This window comes from Orbicella franksi, chromosome 1 (assembly GCF_964199315.1).
Source record: "Orbicella franksi chromosome 1, jaOrbFran1.1, whole genome shotgun sequence".
Classification (NCBI taxonomy): domain Eukaryota; kingdom Metazoa; phylum Cnidaria; class Anthozoa; order Scleractinia; family Merulinidae; genus Orbicella; species Orbicella franksi.
Window position 1 is genome coordinate 27,964,940 of NC_138145.1, and position 23,826 is coordinate 27,988,765.

General features: G+C 39.0%; 2 protein-coding genes across 2 annotated transcripts; both read left to right on the forward strand.

Annotated features, from left to right (window-relative positions):
• The first annotated feature begins 699 nt into the window (after positions 1-699).
• Positions 700-4,881, forward strand: LOC145483944 (uncharacterized). Its single transcript, XM_081462524.1, has 5 exons — positions 700-769; positions 2,061-2,124; positions 3,014-3,073; positions 3,759-3,870; positions 4,287-4,881. Exons 2-5 carry the CDS (start codon positions 2,061-2,063, stop codon positions 4,312-4,314), a joined length of 264 nt encoding a protein of 87 aa, XP_081318650.1. The 5' UTR covers positions 700-769; the 3' UTR covers positions 4,315-4,881.
• Positions 4,882-6,423: 1,542 nt separating this feature from the next.
• Positions 6,424-23,653, forward strand: LOC145501012 (protein FAM227B-like). The gene is made up of 16 exons (XM_081480582.1): positions 6,424-6,764; positions 7,936-8,079; positions 13,573-13,637; positions 13,940-13,984; positions 15,122-15,226; positions 15,939-16,001; positions 16,794-16,829; positions 17,266-17,370; positions 18,305-18,431; positions 19,283-19,384; positions 20,245-20,384; positions 21,163-21,320; positions 22,087-22,164; positions 22,293-22,367; positions 22,643-22,712; positions 23,327-23,653. Exons 1-16 carry the CDS (start codon positions 6,521-6,523, stop codon positions 23,396-23,398), a joined length of 1,629 nt encoding a protein of 542 aa, XP_081336708.1. The 5' UTR covers positions 6,424-6,520; the 3' UTR covers positions 23,399-23,653.
• Positions 23,654-23,826: the final 173 nt, after the last annotated feature.

A 23,826-nucleotide genomic window follows, 5' to 3' on the forward strand; every position in this document is an offset into this window, starting at 1 on the left:
AATAGGGTTGTTTTATTTTGATAACTTTACCCGGAAGATTAACTGTGTGATGCAAAAACGCTCAGTAGCAGCGACTGAGGGCATCTACTGTGAGCCCGGGGACTTTATTAACCCTGAAAAAGGAATCAACACTCCTAGATGGAACCCGTGAAATTTGACTAAAATACCGCAATTCGTGTACCTCTGGAACCAGACTACCAAGTTCTTAGCCTAAACCCGCTTTTGTCATGCCTGTGGGAAGTGGGATTGAACGTGCTTGATCTGTTCGCCGCAGGTGGTTACAGGATCACCACTGTTCTGATGTTTGATTAATACACTACCACCAAAAACAAAAAAGAAATAACAAGTTGTGAAAACGAAATCCTGGCATTGTTAGTGTGGTTAGTAGGGCGTCAATCTGTTCAAACTGACGCAGATTTTATTTTTTTTCTTTCAAACTTTATTTAAAAGACTAAACATGTACCAGGATTCATTGACTTCTCTGATTGTTCGATTCTGGATAACTAGCTAGTGAAAGGAGATCGATATATAAAAAAACATTTAGACACAGGAATAAAAGCTCATGGTATTAATAATTTAACACCCAGCTGAAAAACCGAGGAATTTTTTTTGGCTTTGAAAGCAGCTAGAAATTGTCTCTGTTACGTTCTTGCTGGATTGACGATAATTTTCATTTGTAAATTGAGTGCCTTGAGAAATCTACGAAAGGGCTTGTTGTAGGGAATATATCTGCGCAATTTTAACAGTGTGGTTATCTGAAGTGGCAACTGTAAGTATCAAGTCATGTAACCGCTTTTCTATATCTGCTACTAGTGGATCAAAAATTATCTTAATTACACGAGGAAACTTTTGGTCTTTGAGTTGAAGAATCAAAATCCAAGAACACGACAACAATATGGATTGAAGGAGTTAAGTCACGGTTAGCGCCTGTTGAAAAGTTTAGTCTAAATGTTTCAAGTTCATCGCTAGTAATCCGTGTCGATCTTTTCCATCCTCAACCTTTTTTTTCCTTTCTGGTTTATTATTATTTCTTTGGTGTTTTTCTATCTTAGCATGCTATTATTTTCAGGTTTCCTTCAATTTAAAGGTAATTTTGTACATGGTCAAAATAACTCAAAATACTGTGACTGAGTTCCTTTAAACAGGACTACTCAAACCAACTCTAAAGATTACCGAAGCGAGTATTGAAAAAAATGAGTGGGGACTGTACTGCAGGTTTTATGAATCGATATAGCAACAAGAATTACGGCCAATTAATTAAGGTAACAGAAATTAAAAAGGTGTAGAAACCAGCAACTGCTAACAGTTTTTCTTATTTAAGGTTTTTCCCCGACAGGAATCGAACCCGCCCGGTGTTCGGGAGGTCATGGGTTCGATTCCTGTCGGGGACTCAGAATTTTTCTTTGTCTCACGCTCGTGTCATGTTGATTAATTCACCTTCACATTTCATTACCGAGCTTAAAATTCACCATCTTTATTAACTTATCACTACTCACGATGAATTCAATAGTGTTGATCCTAGCAGTATGCAGGAGACCTGTCATATATGAACTCAGTTAAATGACCTCGCTCTCCATGGGTTCTCGTAGCTCAGTGGATAGAGCGCCCGCCCGGTGTTCGGGAGGTCATGGGTTCGATTCCTGTCGAGGACTCAGAATTTTTCTTTGTCCCACACTCGTGTCATGTTGATTAATTCACCTTCACATTTCATTACCGAGCTTAAAATTCACCATCTTTATTAACTTATCAATACTTCGATTTTGCTACTTGACTATGTCACGTCAAAATTAAAAATTTGGCATATGATTAAGGCCAAACTTTCATACAGTCAGTTGGAAAATAACTGACTCTTATCAGCTTACAGATAATAGCCTGAATCTTGGGTAGAGATTGTTTCGTCTGTGTACATTTACGTAATCCACACTGTCAACGTTGTTAGAAAAGCTTCCACTGTCGTGAAGTTTCATTTTATCTTCCCAGCCTGCCTTGTCTCCACTATCTCCAGCAGTACTGCTCAGATAACAACAAGAACTTTTGTCTTTTAATTTTTCAATTCCTAGATGTTGTTCAGAGTTGTTCTCCAGTCGACATTCTTGTTTTTAATATTCACAACAGTCAACACAGGTAAGATGCAATACCTGCTTTCCTTATCGGAAACCTGTACGTTGTGTTCTTGTGTCGCTGATAAAGCAATATCTCGCAATATCAGCACGTGTTGTGATAGATACAATATGAAAATATGCCATTTTTGTAGAGGACGTTTACACGATGGTTTGATAAAAGCAAATTAAAAATGCGATGTTTACGATAATATATTAGTCCGGAATTCCTCAACTAACACCGTCGTTTACGCCACCTTCAATACTGTTCTCTTCCGACAATAATGGCGGATCTTGCCATAAAAAGGATCATTTAATATCATTAATATAGATAAATATGGAATATTCCCCCAGAAAACACAGTGACTTTCCTTTTAAATTAGGGGTCAATAAGTTAGTTTTCTCTCTTTGAGACAGTGTGTAGTTCGTGTTTTCATAACTGAGCTAGAAGTAGAAAATTGGCAGGTTATCCTTTGCAGGGGGGAAGGGGTGGCAGGTTAAAGGATCGGTAATTGCGGGAGAGGGGCAAAGTTAAGTTAAAGATTTTTGGCTCCCAGTAGCCTCCTGCGGTACACTGAATATTATGAAGCAGGTCATGTTTTTGCCTCTAGGTGCGAGTGAGATCTCTCTTTCGGTCTGATATTGTCTACAACATTCGTGGAAAGGAGAAGTGCGGGAAGGGAAACGTATAAAAATCTTCATCAACCAGAAGGAATACCTGCTGGCTAGAATTTGCCTGATCATGCAAAAGTTGGAGAAAAAAGTTAGACTGTTGGGCCCCTGTTGAAAACGAGACAGACTTTGCCTTCTTTCAGTCGTATATCACAAAGTCATACTGTAATTTAAAGTTTTTATTTATTTTTTATTTTTTCATTTATTTATTTATTTATTTGTTTATTTATTTATTTTCATAGTGGACCACAGTAGAGGAGTCTACATGCATGATCATCCAGACTTCCCATCAGTGATTGGAGGTGGGTGCATACATTTTACTCAGCAAAACTTAGTCCATCGGATGGCTCCATCCGGTTCTGGAGGGTCTCTCTCCCGAGAGCGTAGCAGTTGCGTGACAGAGAGAGGAAGCAAACCTGCTCTGAATGCTAAGATTAAATGTTCTACTAGCATAACTTTCAAATAATTTCGTGCGCGTTGATTGTTGTTTTAATTCAGTCACAGCCATCAATTTTAGAAAAATATTTTTTGAAGAAAAGCAGTCTTATCTGAGAATATCTAAAGAATAATAAGCACAATGAGTTTCATTTTCATTGGATATAAAAGAATGTAATTATTTAGGATGAGAATCTTCTTAAAGGATGAAGGCCGTTTGAAAATGTGGTCGATGAGTTGGACTATATGGCTTTTGGGGGTGAGTGTAGGTGATTTAGTACAGGCACGGATTATTTAAACCCTTTCGTGCACTAGGAAATTTTTTTGTCGGGATTTGTGCTCGCATGATCTTTTCTTCTCCGTATCACATGTTTTTTTACCTCATTGAACGTGAGTGATTTTTTTTTTTTTCGGCAGTGGTCGTATGCATGAATTATGTTTTAGTAAAAATATGCTTGTAGGATGTATTTTTCAAAATCACCAGTCCCCCCCCCCCCTTAAAAGTCAAATGGTCAGCCCCTAAACAAGTCACGTTACTTATATGGTTACCAGGTCCCGGTGGCCCATATAGAACCCATTATCTACACTCTCGGTTTGGAATTGGTCATAAACATAGACGCGCAGTGAAATTGAAAAACGAGATGCTGAGGATGTTTTATAAGAGGTATTTGTCTTGTTTACCCTTGTTTTGTAATTAAGATAAAGTTTACTTAACAGAGAACTTAGCAGTTTTCTAAGCCCTCGTTTATTCCGAACATTAATTAAAAAGCGGTTTTTTAATGCCTGAACATTAAAAAGTTTAGCGGTGACTGAATGCCCAGCCTTGCGGTTTGACACTAGTACAAGTGAAAGGAAAACGCTATACTAGTCTTTAGATCGTGGTATTCCATTTCCTTCTCGTTCATTCTTTCATTTTTTTTTTATGTACATCCGCTTGTCTAGCCTGAAATGTTAGTAATCCGCCTAACACGTACGAGAGACGTTCAGGCTGAGGGCGGGTGATGACTGACATTTCAGGCTACCGCTTGTCTTTCCTCTTTTTACCTGGTATAATCTTAGTTTTCTTTATTCATTTTACAGGCCTCAGCAGAGAGACGAACAACATTAGCCTTCCCCATACGTCGAACAGGCTTTCCGCACACTGGTTTTAATTTCAGAGAACTCTATAGACCATAGCTACAAAAACAGGGATGTTAATTTTTGGAGCACATGCCATACAGACGACATTCATTCGCAAACAATATATACAGAAAAGTATAATTATAACAGTTAAAACCAGGAGTTTACAATTAGAAATATAGAACATGAGCAAATAGTAATGTAACCTTCTTTTTGCATGGAACTTCCAGATTGAATATAGTTCTTAGGTGAATTCCATAAAATTATCAGACTTTCCGCGTGACGGTATATACTACCCAACCATGTCCGAAGACCGCGTTCGACTATTGTCACTTATTAGGGAGTCTCAGAAAACCACGACGGCAACGGCGAGGGGCATGTCGCTAAACGGTTTCGTGAGCAGATCAATGGTTGTGCACGTGTGTTATAATTCTTGGTACATTTCTTTGCCGTTCTCCGCAAGACAAAAACGTGAAATGACCAAATGATGCGTTGTTCGCAGAACGTAAACTACGACGACTATTGTTCTTATTTTTATTTCTAATGTTTCGCCATGTCCCAGATTCAGTTTTGTGATATTTTTGACACCGAGAAACAAAGGAAATGACTTAAGAGTATCGCGAGATTCGTAGGAAAATACAAAATCATATTTTAGTCGACGTTGTCCTCGACGTCGCGTCGTGTTTTCTTACAATCCCTACGCCGAGGACGGAGCCTAGTAAAAAGATGAATTTACTCATAGTGACATTCGCAATTCACGGGCCAGATTTGTTCAGAACGCCAATGGCTCTAAAAACGTGCTCAGGCTAAATATGCAATGGCAGCGTTCAATTCCAAACTGATGATACGAAAAATTAGCCGTTGTCGCTCGTGTTCCTCACACTTCATAGAACTTGGTCATTTCACGTTGTTGTTTTGCAGAGGACGGCAAAAAAAAATGTACAAAGATTCATAACGCACGTGCAACAGCTATAGTTTTCTCATTAAACCTGTTCTGGTTGCCGTCGCCGTCTCGGTTTGCTTACGGCTCTCCCTATTTACCCGGCCTGATCAATCGATGACAATCGATGATCGGAAATCCAATCGATCAATCGACATCAATCGATGACAATTTATTAATTGTTATCGATTGCTATTGGCCAATCGATGACCAATCGATAATCACAAGCTCGTGTCCTCTCAGTAGTTGCTATCGATTGCTATCGATTGTAATATTCTGCCAGTGAACTTTCAACGAAGGAGCAACGTATCCGTTACACGAGTGGGAACATTTTTTATTGCAGTTACGGTTTACGTTTTGTAAAAAATTATAGTTTTGCATTTGGTTCTGTTGTTAAGAACAATAAAGTATTGTTGCTGTTGTTCACAAAGGAAATAGCAGCCGAGCATTCATTACGTTTAATCCCGGGGTTTTAACTTACAACGGTGACATAAAGCCGCAATACGCAGCGGTCATTTCCTGCTGGGTGTTCATTTAACGTGTCAACACCATATATATGCATTCAGCATCGACCATCTTTCCTCATATTACTCTCCTGACCTACCTAAGTTCCCGGCTAAGTTAGAGTTGAAGTAACTGGCGTAGCGCTTATTACGTTAGTAAATTCTTTGGCAAGTCCAGATACGATACGTATTTTATATACCCGCCCAAAAAATATGGAAGTCGATGAAATTGCTAGTTGATGACAATCGATGACAATCGATAATAATCGATGTCAATCGATGGCAATCGAAAAATACAAAATTTTTGTTCATCGATTGGTCATCGATTTCCGATATCAATCGATTAATTGTTATCGATTGTTATCGACTGCTATCGATTGTTATCGATTGTCAGTTTCATCGATTGATCAAGCCGGGCTATTTACGAAGACCGTTGCTCCCGTTTCTCGATCCGATCCCCGGCTTTGTGAGTACTTTCCCATTCTAATTCGATTCGTAGGCTTTTGGTTTGCCGTAAACCCTCATTTTCTTTGCACTGTTATCAAATCCGACTCTGTCAATTTTTTGAGCATTGTGCACGTACAGATGCATTATGGGAAAAATTACTGTGGTTGCTAAGCCGTTGCTTGGTAATTTTTTTGTTGGCCCAAACGCGAGGTCACTCAGCTTCAAGATGGCGGCAAAACAGAATAGGTATTCGTCCTCACTGCTGGGAAAATAACCTAAAACTTCCCATTAATACTACAAGCTAGATGGATCCTCGAATCCAAGCCATTCTAGCGCAGTATGAGAACGAAGAGAAGGTAGAAGTTTTAAAGCACAAGCCCAAAACACCAGAACCCCCGAAAAGCTTCGAGCAATGGTTGGAGAGAAGACCAGAAGGCTTTCAAGGTTGGCCTGCAGAAACTGAAGATTTAAAGGAATTTAATATTACAGTCGCGTCCGTTGGATTAGGAAGTTTGGATGATATCATGGACGACCTGGGACGTCATGCACGTATCCTTTAGCTTGGTTAAGCCGGTTAAGCTTACTTAAACTTAAAAATTTTGCCGTATTGAGCTCACAACCATATGTAAGCTTACATACTGTCCTTGCTATCATGCAATTACCACAGATGCATTTACTTAAGCTTATACGAATTGCACTGAATTGCGCAATTGGACAAAGAAAAACCTGACGCATTTTTGCGTCATGATATTTACAGACATGTATGTGCAAAATTGTGAAACCACTTCTAATTTTGTTTGTTAAAATGTATGTACATACATGTACATGAACATAGATTATTATGAAAGTGAAGAATGATCATCGCAGTTAATTTTCCAATTTAAGCAATTGGAAAGAAGAAGCCTGAAAAAATCAGGGCTTTCATATAAACTTCACATCATAGATTATTATGTTGTGGTTCAATTGTTAACAAAGTTACAATTACGTTTTTTTTGTTTCTTCTGGTATATGATATTGTTAATATTGAAATGTAAATGAAGCAAAGGAAAATACCAAAATATTGCTCTGAGGGTAACATTGAACCATAACATGCATATCAGTCCCCCGGCCCATGTTGTGTCCACACATAAGGTCATGTGTAATCAGTGACCTAGTCATACTAGTATTGAACTTCTACTTGTTTTAGTTTTCAAATACTAACATCTCCTAATTCACTCCTACTCGGATTTTTTTCTGAGTAGATGTCATTTCTACAGTTTAATATTGTGATGGAATCATTGAAATTTAAGCATATATATAATGAGTCTGCCAATAGAAAAAAAAGTCTTTCTGGAAGCAGTCATATAATTATCTGGTTTGTAATTGTTTTGACCACATGTTACTGTACGTGTAGTTCCAAATGTTACGCTGCACCATACATGTATGGACCAAGATGACTTTGATTTTCACACATTGTGAGTAAGAGAATGAGTTTAATATTACTTGATTTTATGTATCAGTTAAATCTTAGACTGTCTGCCTCCGAGCTGTCATTAAGTTTTGGTTCACCTGAAGCCTTGATTCTTCACACCATGACAAACTTGTTACTGAATGGGTGAACTGTATCAATAACAGGCTAGTTTAAGTACCAAAAATCAGTCACCAAGCCATCAAGTTTAGTTTATTATGCAAAGAGATTTTTACTTTTCCTTAATTTCAGAACTTCTTATATTTAATATAGCTCTAGACATTGGCTTAATTGACGAGGTAAATGATGAAATTCAAGAACTGGAAAAGAAGCTCGATGTCTATGTGAGCCAGGTTTTGAGTGATAAGGAGAGGCCACGGAGTACAGCTGAAACTCTTAGCCCTGCAACCATGAAAGGTGAATCACTTACTTTGTATAAAAATTTAAAAAGCACCTGTATCTGCAGTCCTGTCAAAGTGTACCAGTCGTAAGCCAACAATTTTGTGATGTACAGTAAAATTATTTGCCACCTCCTTGACATTACCTACTAATAATTATTCTTCCTTCCCTTATGCCTGCTGGCATGTATGACCTTTGTTACTGTAAGGCAGCAACGAAGGTCCTCCACTGCTGTTTGCTAAGGGCTTGTTTCCAGATGGTATCCCAGTTGTGCTTATTGGGGTCTTCAACTCTCCCTCCACAGTTCTTCACCAGGTGTTCTTGGGTCTTCCTCTTTTTCTCTTTCCTTCTGGTGTCCAGTGGAGAGCTACGCATGTGATGTTGTCGGGTTCTCTTCTGAGCATGTGCCTGATCCATCTCCATCGCCTTCTCATGAGAATGGTGTCCATGCTCTCTTGATGACACTGTGCAAGTAACTCTTCATTTGAGATGGTGTTTGGCCAGAATACTCTTTTTATTCTTCTCATGTTCTTTGTGTAGAAGACTGATAGTTTGGTAGTGTCACTTACTGTCATTCTCCAAAATTCTGAGCCGTACAGAGGGGTGGAGACGACACAGCTCTGGTACAGCCTTAGTTTTGTCTTGATGCTTTACTGCTGAGATTTCCATATATTGTTGAGCATTCTGAATGCATTTCCGGCCTTGTTTAGATGGTTACTGATGTTGTAGCCTGTTCCTCCATCATGCTTGACTATGCTGCCTACAGCTGTAGGTATGTACATAAACTCCTTGGTTGTTGGGAGATCCTCTCTGCTCAGTTGGATTGGTGAAGGATTTGTGATTTTAAAATCATTAGCTCAGTCTTCTTCTGTCTGATCTTCAGACCAATCTGCTGTGCATAGTTGCTAAGGCGAGATGTTTTCTCCTGCATTTGTTGGTGGCTGTGGGAGACCAGAGCCAGATTGTTGGCAAATTCAAGATCTTCCAATCTTGAGAAAGGGGTCCATCGTATGCCTCTTGCTTTATCCTCAGTTGTTCGGCACATTACTCAGTCAATGGCTAAGTTAAAGAGGAGTGCCGACATCACGCAGTGCTGCCTTACCCCTGTTATCACATTAAAGCTCAGTGTAGTCACTGCTTCCAACTCTGCATGAGAAGTTGGTGTAAACGCTGTTGATCAGCAGAACTATCTGTTAAGGAATTCCATACAGTCACAGTATCCTCCAGAGACTGTCTCTATGTACATGTAGGCTATCAAAAGCTTTTTCAAAATCCACAAAGTTGATGTAAAGTTGTCTCTGCAACTCTGAACATTGCTCAATGATGTTACATAAGGCAAATATTTGTTCAGTGCATCCCCTTTCTTTTCTTAAAGCCAGCCTGTTCCTGTCTGAGAAGTTGGTCCACTGTGCTCGATATATGTTAGATGATGAGCTTTGCCATTTTCTTACTTGGGACTAATATAACAAGAGAGTGATTCCGTGCCAGTTGCTACAATTCCTAAGGTTTCCTTTCTTGGGGATCCTCACAATTATTCCCTCTGACCAGTTATCTGGTGTCTTCCTCTCTTCCCGTATGGCTGTGAAGAGTGGTAGGAGCAGTTTGGCTGCAAGTTCGGGGTCTGCCTGAAACAATTCTGCACTGAGATCATCTTGTCCAGGGGCTTTTGCAATTTTGAGGGATTTGATGGCTGCTACAATTTCTTCTTTTATTGGGGGTACAGTAGTATTGATGTCAAGATCTGCCCCAGCTGTCTCTTGTATATCAGCTTCAGTCTATCATTGGTGGCAGTCTGTTCAAGATTTCTCTGAAATGCTCTAATCATCAAACTTCTCGTTGTCAGGACAAGTCTTGACCTGACAAAAAGCCAGTATTGTTGGACAAATTTGTTTTGTTGTTGTTAGAAATTGAAAATAAGAGACATTAGAGACATTTTGGTATTTGAGTGTGGACCCTTCACCAAAATGTTGGTTGCAAATTTGAGTGGCTTAAAAGTAAAGTCAACTAAGTGTAAAATCAATACTAGCACCAGAAAGGGAACCTTTACATTATTTTACCCGTTATTTTCCTGGGTATCAAGTTTTCCACAATGTCTAAGGAAAACCAGAGGAAAATCCCACATGGACAGCTTGTAAGTATAAAAACTCACAATAATATTAAGAGACTTGAAAATTGGCTGAAATGAATTTTTTGACTTTTTCTGAAGGTAAGTTTCCCCTGAAAATTTTTGGGGTCAATTATAATAAATAAAAAATTTGCATAATTAGATGAAATTCGAATTGGAAGTGTTTGTGACTACAAAGCATGACTAATTTGTACATTTATTTTGTGCTTTTCACAAAAACATTTGAGACGAGACATTGTGCGTGATAAAATTATTTCTCAGAAATGGAATAAAAACAAAACTTATTACAAACCTTTTTTGCCTAGTATTGTTTGGCAGTATAATAGAATAACTTGTTCCATGTTGGGCCACAAATTTCCAGTTAAAAAAAAATTCATTTAGCAGAAATGCCCAGTCAGAGTGTCCTACCAGAGTAAGCTTTTACCTGTCAAAACCTCAAATTTACCGGACAATTGTCCGATGATTTACTGTTATTTGCAGGTTTGGATTGGTGTATCTGTGGTTCCACGATACTTGCCACTTTAATACTATTTTGGTGGTCTTATACAACTTCCCCTGCTACCCTTTGCTTGCTGCAACTTCTGCTTGATTTGCAAGGATTTCCATAAATGCCCATTTGTCTGCTCTTGCCTTTCTCTTCACGGCTCTGTTGGCATCCTTGTACTGCAGGTTATATAACCTTTCTTTCAGCCTGTCAGACTTTGCTTCCATCACCTGCTTTTTTAGCGCTTTCCGTTTTTTCAATGATTTGCCATGTGTCTGTCATTATCCATTCCTTCCTTCTCTTTTCTTTCTTTCCCAGGCATGCTTCGCTGGTTTTCGGGTAAGCTTTCTCTACATGTTCCCACCTATTATTGACTACATCATTATCTGGATATGTGTGGTCTTTCATATCTGCCAGTGCCTGGAATCTGTTCTTCAGCTGCAGCACAAATGCACTCTTCACTTCAGGGTCTTTTGACTTTTTGACATCAAACCACACCCTTTCCACCTTCCTGCTGCCTGTTTTCCTCAGCTTCACCTTCAACACCACCACTACAAGATGGCGATCTCTGCCGACATCTGCTCCTCTCCTGACTTTGACATCAAGGAGTGGATACGTCTCTTGGTACCATTGATACATCAAGTGGTCAATCTTATTTCTGTCTCTTCCATTAGGGGACTCAGTACCATATCAATTTATGTATGTGTTTGTGTGGAAAGAGGGTACCTCCAATAACAAGATTGTAAGTTTCACAAAATTCCAGACTGAGTAGTCTCTCACCATTATCATTCATGATGCCACAGCCCTCTTTTCCCATCGTCCTATCGCAGTTTAGATTGTCACCTTTAAATCACCCATAACAATCTTCAAATCGTGCCCTGGTGTGTTTTCCAACTCAACCTGTAGCTGCTCATAGAACTTGTCTTTGGCATCTATATCACTATCATTAATCTTGTTGGGACGTAACACTGGATGATAGAAGTGTTGATCTGTTTCCCATTTATCCTGATCTTGATTATTCTGCTGTTGACAGGTTTCCACTCTTACTCTAACAAACCTTTTTCCACTTCTTTTTTTAATATGATGGATACCCCTTCACAGGGTTGGTTGTCATCCCTTCCCGAGAACAGCACCGTCTCCCCTGTACTAGTTTTAATTCTTCCTGACCCTGTCCATCTGCTTTTGCTTACACCAAGGATATGTAAGTTGTAACATCTCATCTCTGCTGTAACTTGTACCAGTTTTCCAGTGTCATACATTCTCGCATTCCAGAATCCTATCTTGGTCTTGCATTTGGCATTCAGAAATTCCATTACCCTGCCAGTGGCTTCCTTTCAGCTTCCACCACTGACATTCATACAAGTATCTTCTGATGACTCTGGAGGCTTGTCACACCCTTTAGTTATAGTTTCCTTTGCTACTGTTTCCTTAATAAAAACCTTTTTATGGGATTTGTTGTTAGCCCTGTGCCAAACCCCCAAACCTGGAGGGCCAGTGGATCAAGTGTTTTTGTCAGGCCTCTATCCTTTGACCTGTTCAGCTTGGGTGGACAAATCTCTTACTGGCATAGCTCTCAGGGTCATTGAAACACACAAGCCCCCCCCCCCCCCCCCCCATCCACGACAAGGTTGTGATCCTTACTGTCAGTAACTAATCCTCCACCTCATGTCGTAACTGCCCAGGTTCTACTTCTGTTATCATGCCTACTACTTTAAATATTTGGACAGGGCTGCATCTCCTAAATTGATTTTAAGAACAGTCTGTTGAACAAGCTTTTTCACTATTTCTTGGACCATGACTGTAGAGGAGATACCCACACTGCATGTACACTTACACGTAGTGAGGTGCATCTTTCTAAGTCTACATGCAGACCCATTGAGTTATTAGGTTTTTGAAGTTACTGTTACTAACTAATTCTCTGTTTTTATTGGTTGAGCGCAGTTATACATGTACCTGTCTTGAAGATTTTTTTGAGTAAGCACAGTTGGAATGTGCAGTTCTAGTCAATATCTACAGCTGTTTTAAGAAAGGTTGTCCTACAAAAGTGTAAAAGCGTACGCGACAATGTCAAAAGGTATTATGGGTAATGGTGACCAACGGTTGCATTTCATCGTAACAGAGGGACACAGCACAAACACATGTATTTATGCTTTTTCTTCCTGAAGCACTCTTAACCTCAAACCAGGAATGCCAAACCATTACTACCCATAATTGACATAATATCAATTGGCATTGTTGCGTTCACTTTTACGCTTGTCTGGGACAACCTTTGTCGAAACAGCTGCATATACTGTAGGTACAGTGTACCCCGTGGAGTTGCTGAGGGTGTCCGGGTCTCAAAAGCCAAAATTTTGAAACAAAAGTATGAAACTAAACTGGAATTTCCATAGGGGCCGGTCAAAATATTCAAACCAAAACACCCTCCATTGGGAAGGAATGGATATTTTCTGAAACAACACAATAAGCAATAACAGAAGCATACCATATTCTCTTAAATGAATTTGTCTTCCAAAAGTGAGTTCCAGCTCCTTGTTTTACCATTATTGTCATGGATGTAGTTGTGTCTGACAGTCCTAAACAGAGCTTATTTCAGATTTATTCAGTTTGGAACTAGGTGACTGTTGTACACATGACTGTACACATGAAGGTTTGGTCTAAAATATTCTGTTTTATATCATCAGGCCAAACAACTGATGATTTATAGTATTATTTTATTTACTCGTACTGTACTATTAATAAATAAATTCTTTGTTCATAGTTATAGTACAAGTAAGGATTTTTTTGTTACTGCACTTATCATGTACATGTAGTTAATATTATCACCTGAAGATGATTTAATTTTTAAAGAAGTTGAACTTACCAATTACTTAAGTAATATCTGCTTTTCTTTTGAATTACACAGCGATACATGTAAGCTCAGAGATTCCAGCTGAAGTTATCAACAAAAAAGAAAAACCTTTACAGTTGGTAAGAAAATGTCACATTTGGTCAATAACCTATAATTATTTACATGTATTAGATGGCTTGCACCATGAGCAGGCAAGGTGAACCAAATCCTGCAATGTGATTGGCTCCCGAGCAGGCAAGATGGTGCTCTCTTGTCTGTTTGGGATTACAGTCCCATATAATCCTGTATAACAAATCCTTTACAGACCAAGTCAGTCAGGTGAGATGGCTGGATATTGGCCTCATTCTTAATTTTGTGTGTTTATGGACCTTGTGTACATCTCAGTCCATATTTTTTATTTTGTATTATTTCTGTTACTCAGTATGGTCTGGGAGATGAACATGCCAATAGAATGAAGAGTGTTCAGGTACAATGTACATACAAACAATAAAATATGTCCAGATTTCGTCTGCAGACATTATTTGTTCCGAGAAGTGGACAGTTTTCCGAGAGCATACACGTAGCTCAAGGAAAACTGTGAGCTTTGAGGAACAGATAATGTCCAAGGACAAATATCTAAGCATATTTTCATGCTAAATGGTGGCTATTGTGTTTATTATCCTTCAAATCTTTTTCGGAACATGTGTAGAACTTTTTGAAAATTGGGGAATATCACTTGGATAGTCCCCAGTTTGAGCTGGGGAATATTTGGTCACATGATGCATTTAGACCAATTGCATGTGAGCAAAAATATTTGATGGGTGATAAATAATGATATTTCCATTTTATTTGAATGAGCTATTTGCTATTATTTTTAAGCAACTGTAGTGCAATTGTTCTGACTGTTAGTCATAACAGCTGGTCACTGACACCTCCATACATACATGGACAGTAACCCTTAAGTAGTACTTTTTCTAATAACAAAAGAAGGTGTTAAATAAGTCAAGGGATGATTCTTGAAACTCCAATTTGGCTTATTGATATATACATGTAAATGAACACCATTTATTTCCCGTGACAATATTTCATTTATGTTAAGATATAGTACAAAGTCATGTACTGACTAGGGGATGTGCGGTGGCCTCATGGTTAGTGCGCTCGTCTCTGGATCAAGCAGTTTGAGTTCGAGCCCTGGCCGGGGACATTGCGTTGTGTTCTTGGGCAAGACGCTTTACTCTCACAGTGCCTCTCTCCACCCAGGTGTATGAATGGGTACCAGTGAATTTAATGCTAGGGGTAACCCTGCAATGGACTAGCATCCCATCCAGGGAGGAGTAGAAATACTCCTAGTCACTTCATGCTGCAGAAATCGGAATAAGCTCCGGCCTGATGGGCCACTTGGCTCTTATGAAGACTTTACCTACCTTTTACATGTACTGACTATTGCATGCAGAGCAGAATAAATTCAATTTGGAAGCTATGTACAGTCTCTTTGGCTTTAGTATGAGCTGTTTTTGTACTGTTTTTGTACTGTTTTATCCTTCAAGATCTTTGAAAGATTTTCACCTGAGGGTTGACTGACAATTAAATACATGTATTGACATCTCTATTAATTTATACACAGTTCACCTCTTATCCTGGCTTCTTTCCTAATGAAGTAACACCATTGCCAGGCCAGTTGGAAGCTCCTCAGTTGCTGAACAAAGTCACCAAGGCACAACAGTTCCCTGTGAGTAAGACTTACCCTTCTTTGAATACACTTACATGCACAAACATGTACATGTACATGAACATACCGTGCTGTACATATCAGTTCTCTGTTTGGTTTTGAGCCCATGATACGCAAGTACTGTGCATAACTCTTGCAAAAAGGTTTGGACGTTATATTTATTTATTTTTTTAATTTTCAGACACTTTTTATCTCACTTGGTACAAGTCTCAGACAAAACTTTTGGACACTTCGCTGAAGCATACACTGTAGCTAATGTATATGTCTCCAAAACACGTTTTATACTCAGTGAAACAACATCATTCTGTGAAAATGACAGTTTTACTGCAACCTCAAGGTTTTACAGATGCATCGACTGGAAAATAAGACTAAGCCATTACATATCTCAAGCACTGTCTGAACTAGAGTAATCTCTCTACTGTAAATATTTCAGACTCTTAAAACTTTCAGATGGTACTTTTATTTTCAGACACTTTTTTGTCCAAAATTAAAATCGTGCAAAAGTTTTAGCAAGCAGTGTAGTGCAAAAGTTACTGTACATGAAGCTCCACCTGCCAGGGGATACACATGTTATACCTGTGATGTACATGTATCAGACTGTGTCTATAATTATTCCTGTTATTTTGTTCTCATTTTTTTTCTTCACTTCTTGAATATATAAATTTGTGTTTGTGTAATTGTTCATTGTATTTGTTTACATTTTTCACTACAGTCGATTTTTCGTAAAAGGTGGAAAAAGTTGTTCTTATCAGAAGGATCTGTAACTTTATTACAGGTAAAAACCATATTGAAATAATGTTTTGAATTCCATATTTTCAGTATGTTCTGTTAGAGAACATGTACAAAACATAAATGTAATAAAGCTTGTTTCTTTTTTTATGTAAAATTAGCACAACACAATTATTTGGCTATTAGTAGTAAGTAGTACTGTCATCCATAGAAATGTGAAAAGAATGCATGCATGCAGTGCCATGGGAATGATGCCAATATTCAGTCCTTCCCAGCTGGTTCTCAAAATAGTTTGTTTTGTCACGTAACAATAGACCACATTCCTATTCTCGGTATTGGACTGGAACCAGCTTGCAATGGAGGCTAATGCAGGGAGTCTCTTCAAATGCAAATGGCATAATAATCTCTTTTCAATGATATTCCCCCACATGAGCCTCCATTGCAAGCTAGTTGCAGTCAAATATGGAGGATAAGTCTGAATATAACCTAGTTGAGTGAACATTTCAAGAGAATAAAGCTGCTCTCATAAAACATATGGTCACATATGAAACAACAGCAACAACAAAATTGTTTCCTGTTAGAAGGCAAGCAACCTGAATGTGGACGAAGTAGATGAGAATGCTTGCCTTAATGTCTCGTTGTTTTCTTACTACACTTTCATGCTCTGGCTAATTATTTTCCTGGGTATTTCGTAGTGGAGCAGAACAAAGATTGAGTTAAGTTTTATCTGTGAAATGATTTCCAAAATGTGTGGCATGTACCTTTATAATTAAAACCATTAGTCTTAGGGTTTGACAATCAGAATGTGTCATCAATTTAATTGTTCCTACTTATACAGGATACTTTCTGGTGGTTCTTTCTGGAAAAATTCCAAGTTAGTATATGCACCATTTGTATGGTAGTGAAATTGTACATGTAGTTTGCGATGATCTTTTTGCTCTAAGTGAATTTATCAGGCTGGGAAAAATATGTACAGGTAACTGAATTAGAGTTCAAATCGCTCGCTAGCTGAAATGAAGTCCCATATATATGGCAGCATAATTATGACAGCTGATGGTCAAACGGTGGTAACAATTTAACCTCCTTTCACTATTAGTCACAAGTGAAAGCCAAATCTAGATCTTGTATCATTCAGGTTTAACTGAGTGTATCACAAAACACTTCAGTCCGAGACATGCCTGAAATCAGGTTCACAGTTTCATTGTATTTCATTGAGAATTTCGTTTTACAAATGTAAGTGTAACACATGCTTGTTAGTATTCCCTAGTTAGTATTTAACAAGATTTCTTATTTCTTATTTCTTTTATAAGCTCGATTGCAAGAAAGCACAAGATGGATTGTTCAACAGAATAGCGGACTGTTTTGTGTCCTTATTCTTTGGTGTCAGTGCAGACTTTAGGGACAGATTCTTCCAGGTAAGGCTAATGGAGAAAGAACTCTGGAAGAAATACCTTGCTTGGAGGGTCTTAGAGTCTACTGATTGTTATCCGTAAGGTCTCCGTGAGACTAGTTTTACAAATCTTTAAATTACTTGATGTCTGTTTTTGGTGAAATCAAAGCATCCCGTTATTTTGTTACAGCAAACCCAAAGCCAATCTTGACACTTGCGGCATTTGGCTGAAAAATGGCAAATTGTACTGTAAGGATGAGCTTACAGTCACAGAATGAGTATAGTAGCGACAAAGATAAAAAATGTAGTTAAAAACAAAAAGGCCGAGCCCGAAAAGTTAGTAAACTATGGGCAATTTTCTGGACTCATTATGTTTTTTGTTAGCTGTAGTTTTAACGCTTTCTACCATTGTTGCCATATTACGAGTTCATTCTGCAACTGAAAGCTTACCCCTACTCGCTTGTGGGTTCCTAGTCCTCTTTATTTCGTGGCGCTCATTCAGTTCGTCTTGTGTCCATGGTTAAGCTTGACGGCAGCTGTCAATAAACCGCTTTAGTGCAGTGTAGTACAGTGCAGTACAGGATGAATCTTGGAAGGTACACCCCTACAGGGGGCGCGGTGGTCTCATAGTTATTGCGCTTGTCCCCGGATCGAGCGGTCCGGGTTCGAGCCCTGTTCTTGGGCAAGACACTTAACTCTTACAGTGCCTCCCTCCACCCAGGAGTATAAATGGATACCGGCGAATTGTTGGGGGAACCGAACAAATTGCGGGGGAGTGACCTGCGACGGACTAGCATCCCATCCGGGGGGGGGGGGGGGAGGTAGAAATACTCCTAGCCGCTTCATGCTACAGAAACCGGGATAAGCTCCGGCAGCTATGAGCCAGTCGGCTCCAAGGCTTCACTTTTATACCCCTACAGGAGGCGGAATTTCATTTCTTGTTTTTCATTTCAATCTAGCACTTTGCCGACTGCCTTGCTCAAGCAGTGTACGCTGCATACTGTGAAGTCTTTCCACGATCTTATCAATTGTTTGATGATGACTTCAAGAGTTTCCTCCTCAACACCGTTTCTGAGTGGGTCACAGGTAAGATAGACCACGAAATCATGACGGAAATTTACCGTGAAATACATACATGTTATTTGCCGGCTGGAAGGTCCGTATAGTGAAAAACTATGACCGATTTAAAGTACGAGTTCAGAGTTTTTCACTATACGGACTGACCTTAAGCCGGTAAATAACTTTTTTTTATTTTTACCTCTCGCATCGCGCACGAGTTACCGTGACCGTGGTTCGAGATAGGAAATTCCGGACCGCGCTAAGAACCAATCAGATTGCAGGATTCGTTAACGTGGCCTCTTAGAAAAATAAGGACGTTTAAGCGAATTTGAGAGATTTTCTTTTGAAGTGACTTACGTACTTAGTTACGTACAGCTCAATGTCCGTTTTACAATCATTTACTTCCAGTATGGTACCGATATATTGAAATTAAGATTTTCAGACGAAGGAAGACGAAAAAATGAAAACACGATCAGACTACGCGTTTCTTTCAATCCGACTTAAATCTCAAGTTTGTTATGTAATTGATCAAATTGCCCCACAACGTCCTTTAATGATGACGGAAGCAGTTGCGAGTGCATAGTTTTCGTGTAGAATGTTTCTTCAACCGAAAACTGTTTGAAAAAACGCCTTATTTATTTTAGCATATCTTAAAACACAATTTTATCTCGTTTACATATAGATATAAATTTTTAGATATCTTTTAACCTTTTTACAATTGTAAATTTAGTTAGCATCGGGCAGGCGAAGAGCCACCCTGTGGATATACTGCCCGAAATGCCATTATTATTACTATTATTATTATTATTATTATTATTATTATTATTATTATTATTATTATTATTATTATTATTTATGTCGTCACGTACTTGTTCTAGGTACCAGGCCCCCACCTTACTCTTGGGAGAAATGGAACCTAAAGCTCCTGGAACCGAGCAATATCAGAGAACTACAAGATGACAGAACGCAGTCTCTAAAAGGTAAATTAGAAATAAATTAATTTTATTAAATTTAAAAATAGGGAAGAGGTAATGAAATAGAACACAACAAAGTTGATCACACATTTTAAAGTAGACGTGCGATAAAAAGTCTGTGATTTTGTTTAAGAAAGGTTTTACTTGTCCAGGGGGAACTCCCATATAAAAAAGGGGGTGCGCGTCGTACCTTGCAGGGGTAAAAAAGAACGGTTTTGATACCTTTCAGGGTGATCAGCCTCCAAAGGTCCACAGCAGGAGCCTTTAAGATACTTTTTAGGGTGTTGCGCGGAAAAAATATGACAGGAGATAATGTGTTGTGTAAGAATTGGTACCTCTGAGGGGTGAAAAAAATTTCAAGCCACGCCCATAAGGATCTTGGTACCTCTTAGGGATTCTTTTCAAAATTTCCGACGAGCACCCCCGTCCTGTTTATATGGGAGTCCCTTCCCCCGGGTTTACTTGCAATGGAAGGTGCTGTTGTAGTTGTTTGTTTTAGAAGTAAAATGATCCGTACGTTTTACAGATGAAGAAGTCACCTAACCTTACACAGTAGCGTCTCCATCGGATATTGAGAACCGATTTGTTGTTGTGTTTCAGTCATTATTTCTTTGACTTTTTGTTTCATTAGAACTTTGGATCATTTGGAAACGCTTTAGATCGCTCCTCTCTTTTCCTATTGTATTACCTTGGTCAAGAGTTTCCAAATAAAAGAGACTAAACGCACTTTTCTAAATTTTAGTTTAAGTTTGCTGGTTTCTGTAAATTCTCACATCTGCAAATCGTTTGCCCTCCGCCAGCATTGAACCGTCTTCGCGATGTTGCCAGGTCTAAAACTTTACAATCGTTCGTGTTTTTGCTTCTAGCGAACATGACCTTTGATCTGGACGCTTGTCTGGATGAGTACAGCGTCCCAGCCAGTAAAGAGAGAGCTGTGACATACACAACTCAATATTCACCCTCTAGAATGGGACTGACTATCATCCCTTCATTTGACAGTACAGAGGTAAGTAATGTATCAAATACTCAAGACAGTGTTTGACCACATTTCCAAACACTGAGAAGAGAGTTAATGAAAATACGACGCGTACAGGAGTATTTTTGACGAGCTTCGAGGGTTTTGAACTGCGGTCGAACACTGTCCTAAGTGTTTGATATATCTTCTCAATCAATACTAAAACTATTAAAGGAGAAAGCGGAGAGACAAAATCGTAAAAATCTATACTAATTAAGGCTCCTGATTAAGATCAGATATCCAAACACTGTCAAGGTCACGAATTTCTGTTTTTAAACTTGATGAATTATTGATGAGTTTGAGAACTTCAGTTGTAGAACATACTCCGTATAGTCATGTTTAAAGGTTCCTGCTCTTCGTTGTACCCTAAATCTCAGACACACTTCCAAATTCTTCCATTGGTGACCCTCCGGTCCCGCACCCCACGAATGTAAGTCCACAGGCGTGTCATATATAGTTAAGTTAACCTTTTCATAAAACAGAGATGCAACTTCTTCTGAATAAAATCGTCTAAGTGGAAAGCTTGTTTTGTTTCTCATGTCGTTACCGGATGCTTCAAAACCTATGATATTTCTTTAACGATTGTAGAATTTTTACAGTTATTAGCGCAACCTACACTCACTCACAGACTTGAAGTCAGACACGGACGGTCGGTCTGTTACCTATCTAATTCATGTTCTATTTTCTTTCTAATTTTTTTTTTTTTTTCATCTATAATTAATCGATTTTGTATCTTATTTGTTACCATCTGCAATTTTTTTTTCCACAGTCACATGAAATCGGCCCAGGCCCCGAGTTTGAACGGGTCGGTTTTAATCTTCTGGGGAGGAGTCCCTTAGTAGCGCATTATCTTCGCACCAGAGAACTGATGGGAAAAGAACAGGAACCTGTTCAGTCTGTAGGACGTACTGAAGTCGTTAAACTACAGTATCCTTTGATCTACTCTGTGGAAGGGCTGATGATTTATTGTCCCGGTCAGTCGGTGAAGAGATCTGGCCATCGTTATTCGGATCAGTTTTATTTTAGGCAAGGCACTTTACTCTTTCAGCGTCTCTCCACCAAATGCTATTTCATTAATGATTATTTTTTAAGAAGCATTAACAGCAATCGCAGTTGAAATTTGTGTTTGTCTTTTACGTGATTGATGGATCTTTTTGACGCGGCGATCTTCAGTTCTGATTTGACTGGCAGGCCCGATTATTTATTTACATCTGCGAATACAGAGGTGTTAAAAGAAGATGGAAAGCAGAGAAGCTACTCTGAAACAATCTGGTAATTTCCCTTTGGGCGTTAGCTCTAGAAAGGAAACGGCGGACCACACGAGGTAAAGAAAAAAAATTTGACTTCGGTGGAGTAGAATCACTCAGCACCGCCATTTCGCATGATCAGGACGGAGGGTAAAAAAATCTGAACCATCCTTCAATTTGTAAAGCACGCAGTTAGTTTTCCACGTTTGTCCATAGTTAGATTGAATTAAGGTAGGCCCTATTACCAACCGCTGTTTCTGGTAATGAGCCCGCGCTTTTCGGACCCGAGAAAGCAGCGGAAATCGAGCCTACAATAAAGGCAACGTAACTTGCAGTAAACTTGAATACCTTCCTTCTGCTATCGCCCATTTCTCTCAATTGTTTTGCCTTTGAGCATGTAGCTTAAAATATACTTGTTCGTGTTGCAACCTTAACACTTTTAAAAGAACGCCAGCGCCTACATATAAACAGGTGATAAGAGAATGTAAAAAGACCACGAAGACTTTAAACAACCACTATCAAAGGTAAATACTAGCAAAAATAACATGCCACTGTAGAGGTTAAGCTTTGCATTTCACTCTTATCGAAGTTCTGAAGACTACAGGTTACGACCAGCAGAAACACTCAATCTTCAGGGTACATTTTTTTACAGAGTTCTAGACACATCTGAGCAAGAAAGTTTGAAGATCCAGAAACAGAAGCGAGCTGCGTTAGCAAAGCTTGAGAGGTGAGGTGCACGAGTTAAGTCCAAGATAAGAGGAAAGAATAGCAAAGAACATACATAGAGTAGACTGCGTCACAGACAATCAAGGGTGTCCAATAGATGGGCTGGAATAGATGCGCAGGAAAACGTCTGCAAATCAGTTACGATTGGTTTTGGTTTATAATTAACCTTTGATTTTACGTCAAGAAAATGGCGCGATTTTCGTTTCATAAACTCATTACTAAGTATAGTAACTACAAAACCAATTACTTTTGACACTCGATCTTTGTTTCCACTAGCTTAAAGAATGATCTGGTTCTTCGAAATCAAGACATAAAAATGATCAGCGATCGCCTGCTCGACTTAATGGTAAGTTACAAATACTTGACTTCATGCGACTGTAAATTTTCGTGTTCCTTTCGGCGCCACTCTCCCACCCCCGAAAATCACGCCCTTCAAATCTCAAACGCAAAACTCTCTATTGCGACAGTAAGACTCACCCCTCATCCCCTAGTGTAAGCCCATAGTTCAGAACTTTTTCTGTTCTCATTTTGCATATAGCCATTTTTTTATGTGCGCACCATTAATCTCGGACTCTTTCTTACGATCATACTCCTCCCCGCTTCCAAACCTGAATTGGAATTTTACCTTCTGTTTTGGCGTGGTCGGGGATTTGAAAATCTTTGTCACGTGTGCGTATAGCTGTAAGAAGGAAGATGTATGGGGGAGATCAAAAAGTAAATTGAAACAAATATGTAAAGTTAAATGTTTCTGGATTTTTTCAAAGATTTCCGTCCTTCGCCACTCCAATTTTAACGACCCTAAGAACATACATGCGTACACTTTATTAAGACACGGTGGAAACATCAGTTAGAAGCATGAAAAACCGATTAACGTGCTTGCCGTGTGGGAGTACGAGAAGTCCCCCTAAATTAGCTAAGTAACCCTTTTCAGCTTATCGCGTATCTGTACTTGTATTTCAGTCACAACCCGACCATGCCACATCCGGGTTTCCTAACAGTGCTTTGGAGCAATCATCGGACGATGACACGTGATGGATAATCTTTATACTGCACGTGCAATACACGTGACATTTTCATGTGTGTGTGTGTGTTTCTCAAAAGTTGTAAATATTTATGTCATACATACTAACCCAATTTTATGGTCAGAAGGTTTTTAGGGCAATAAGTTTTAAGGGATTTTGAACTTGCAATATATAAATTTATATTTATTCTTCGCTTTAACGTGTTCAATATTGAACGTATGTACAGCTTTTTGGAATAAAGTGGTAATTTATGCGCTCGTGTAAAGGTGTTAGTTGGTTAGGAAACTGGAATGCACAGTGATTATCAAGATAAGGTGCAATTTTTTTACTGTGATTGAACCAAGTTGAACCAAGAAGTAAGGGTAGTGGGGGAGAAGTGAAATTTGCCCCATTTTTGCAGTCCCACCCTCCTTACATCAAGAACCCGGTTGGACCACG

Bases quoted from the DNA above. Each gene is read 5' to 3' on its own strand.
- LOC145501012 (XM_081480582.1), top strand. From the start codon at position 6,521: ATGGATCCTCGAATCCAAGCCATTCTAGCGCAGTATGAGAACGAAGAG. The intron at 8,080-13,572 runs GTGAATCACTTA...TGAATTACACAG, and splicing joins TAGCCCTGCAACCATGAAAG to CGATACATGTAAGCTCAGAG. The intron at 13,638-13,939 runs GTAAGAAAATGT...TCTGTTACTCAG, and splicing joins AAGAAAAACCTTTACAGTTG to TATGGTCTGGGAGATGAACA.
- LOC145483944 (XM_081462524.1), top strand. From the start codon at position 2,061: ATGTTGTTCAGAGTTGTTCTCCAGTCGACATTCTTGTTTTTAATATTC. The intron at 2,125-3,013 runs GTAAGATGCAAT...TTATTTTCATAG, and splicing joins ATTCACAACAGTCAACACAG to TGGACCACAGTAGAGGAGTC. The intron at 3,074-3,758 runs GTGGGTGCATAC...TATGGTTACCAG, and splicing joins CTTCCCATCAGTGATTGGAG to GTCCCGGTGGCCCATATAGA.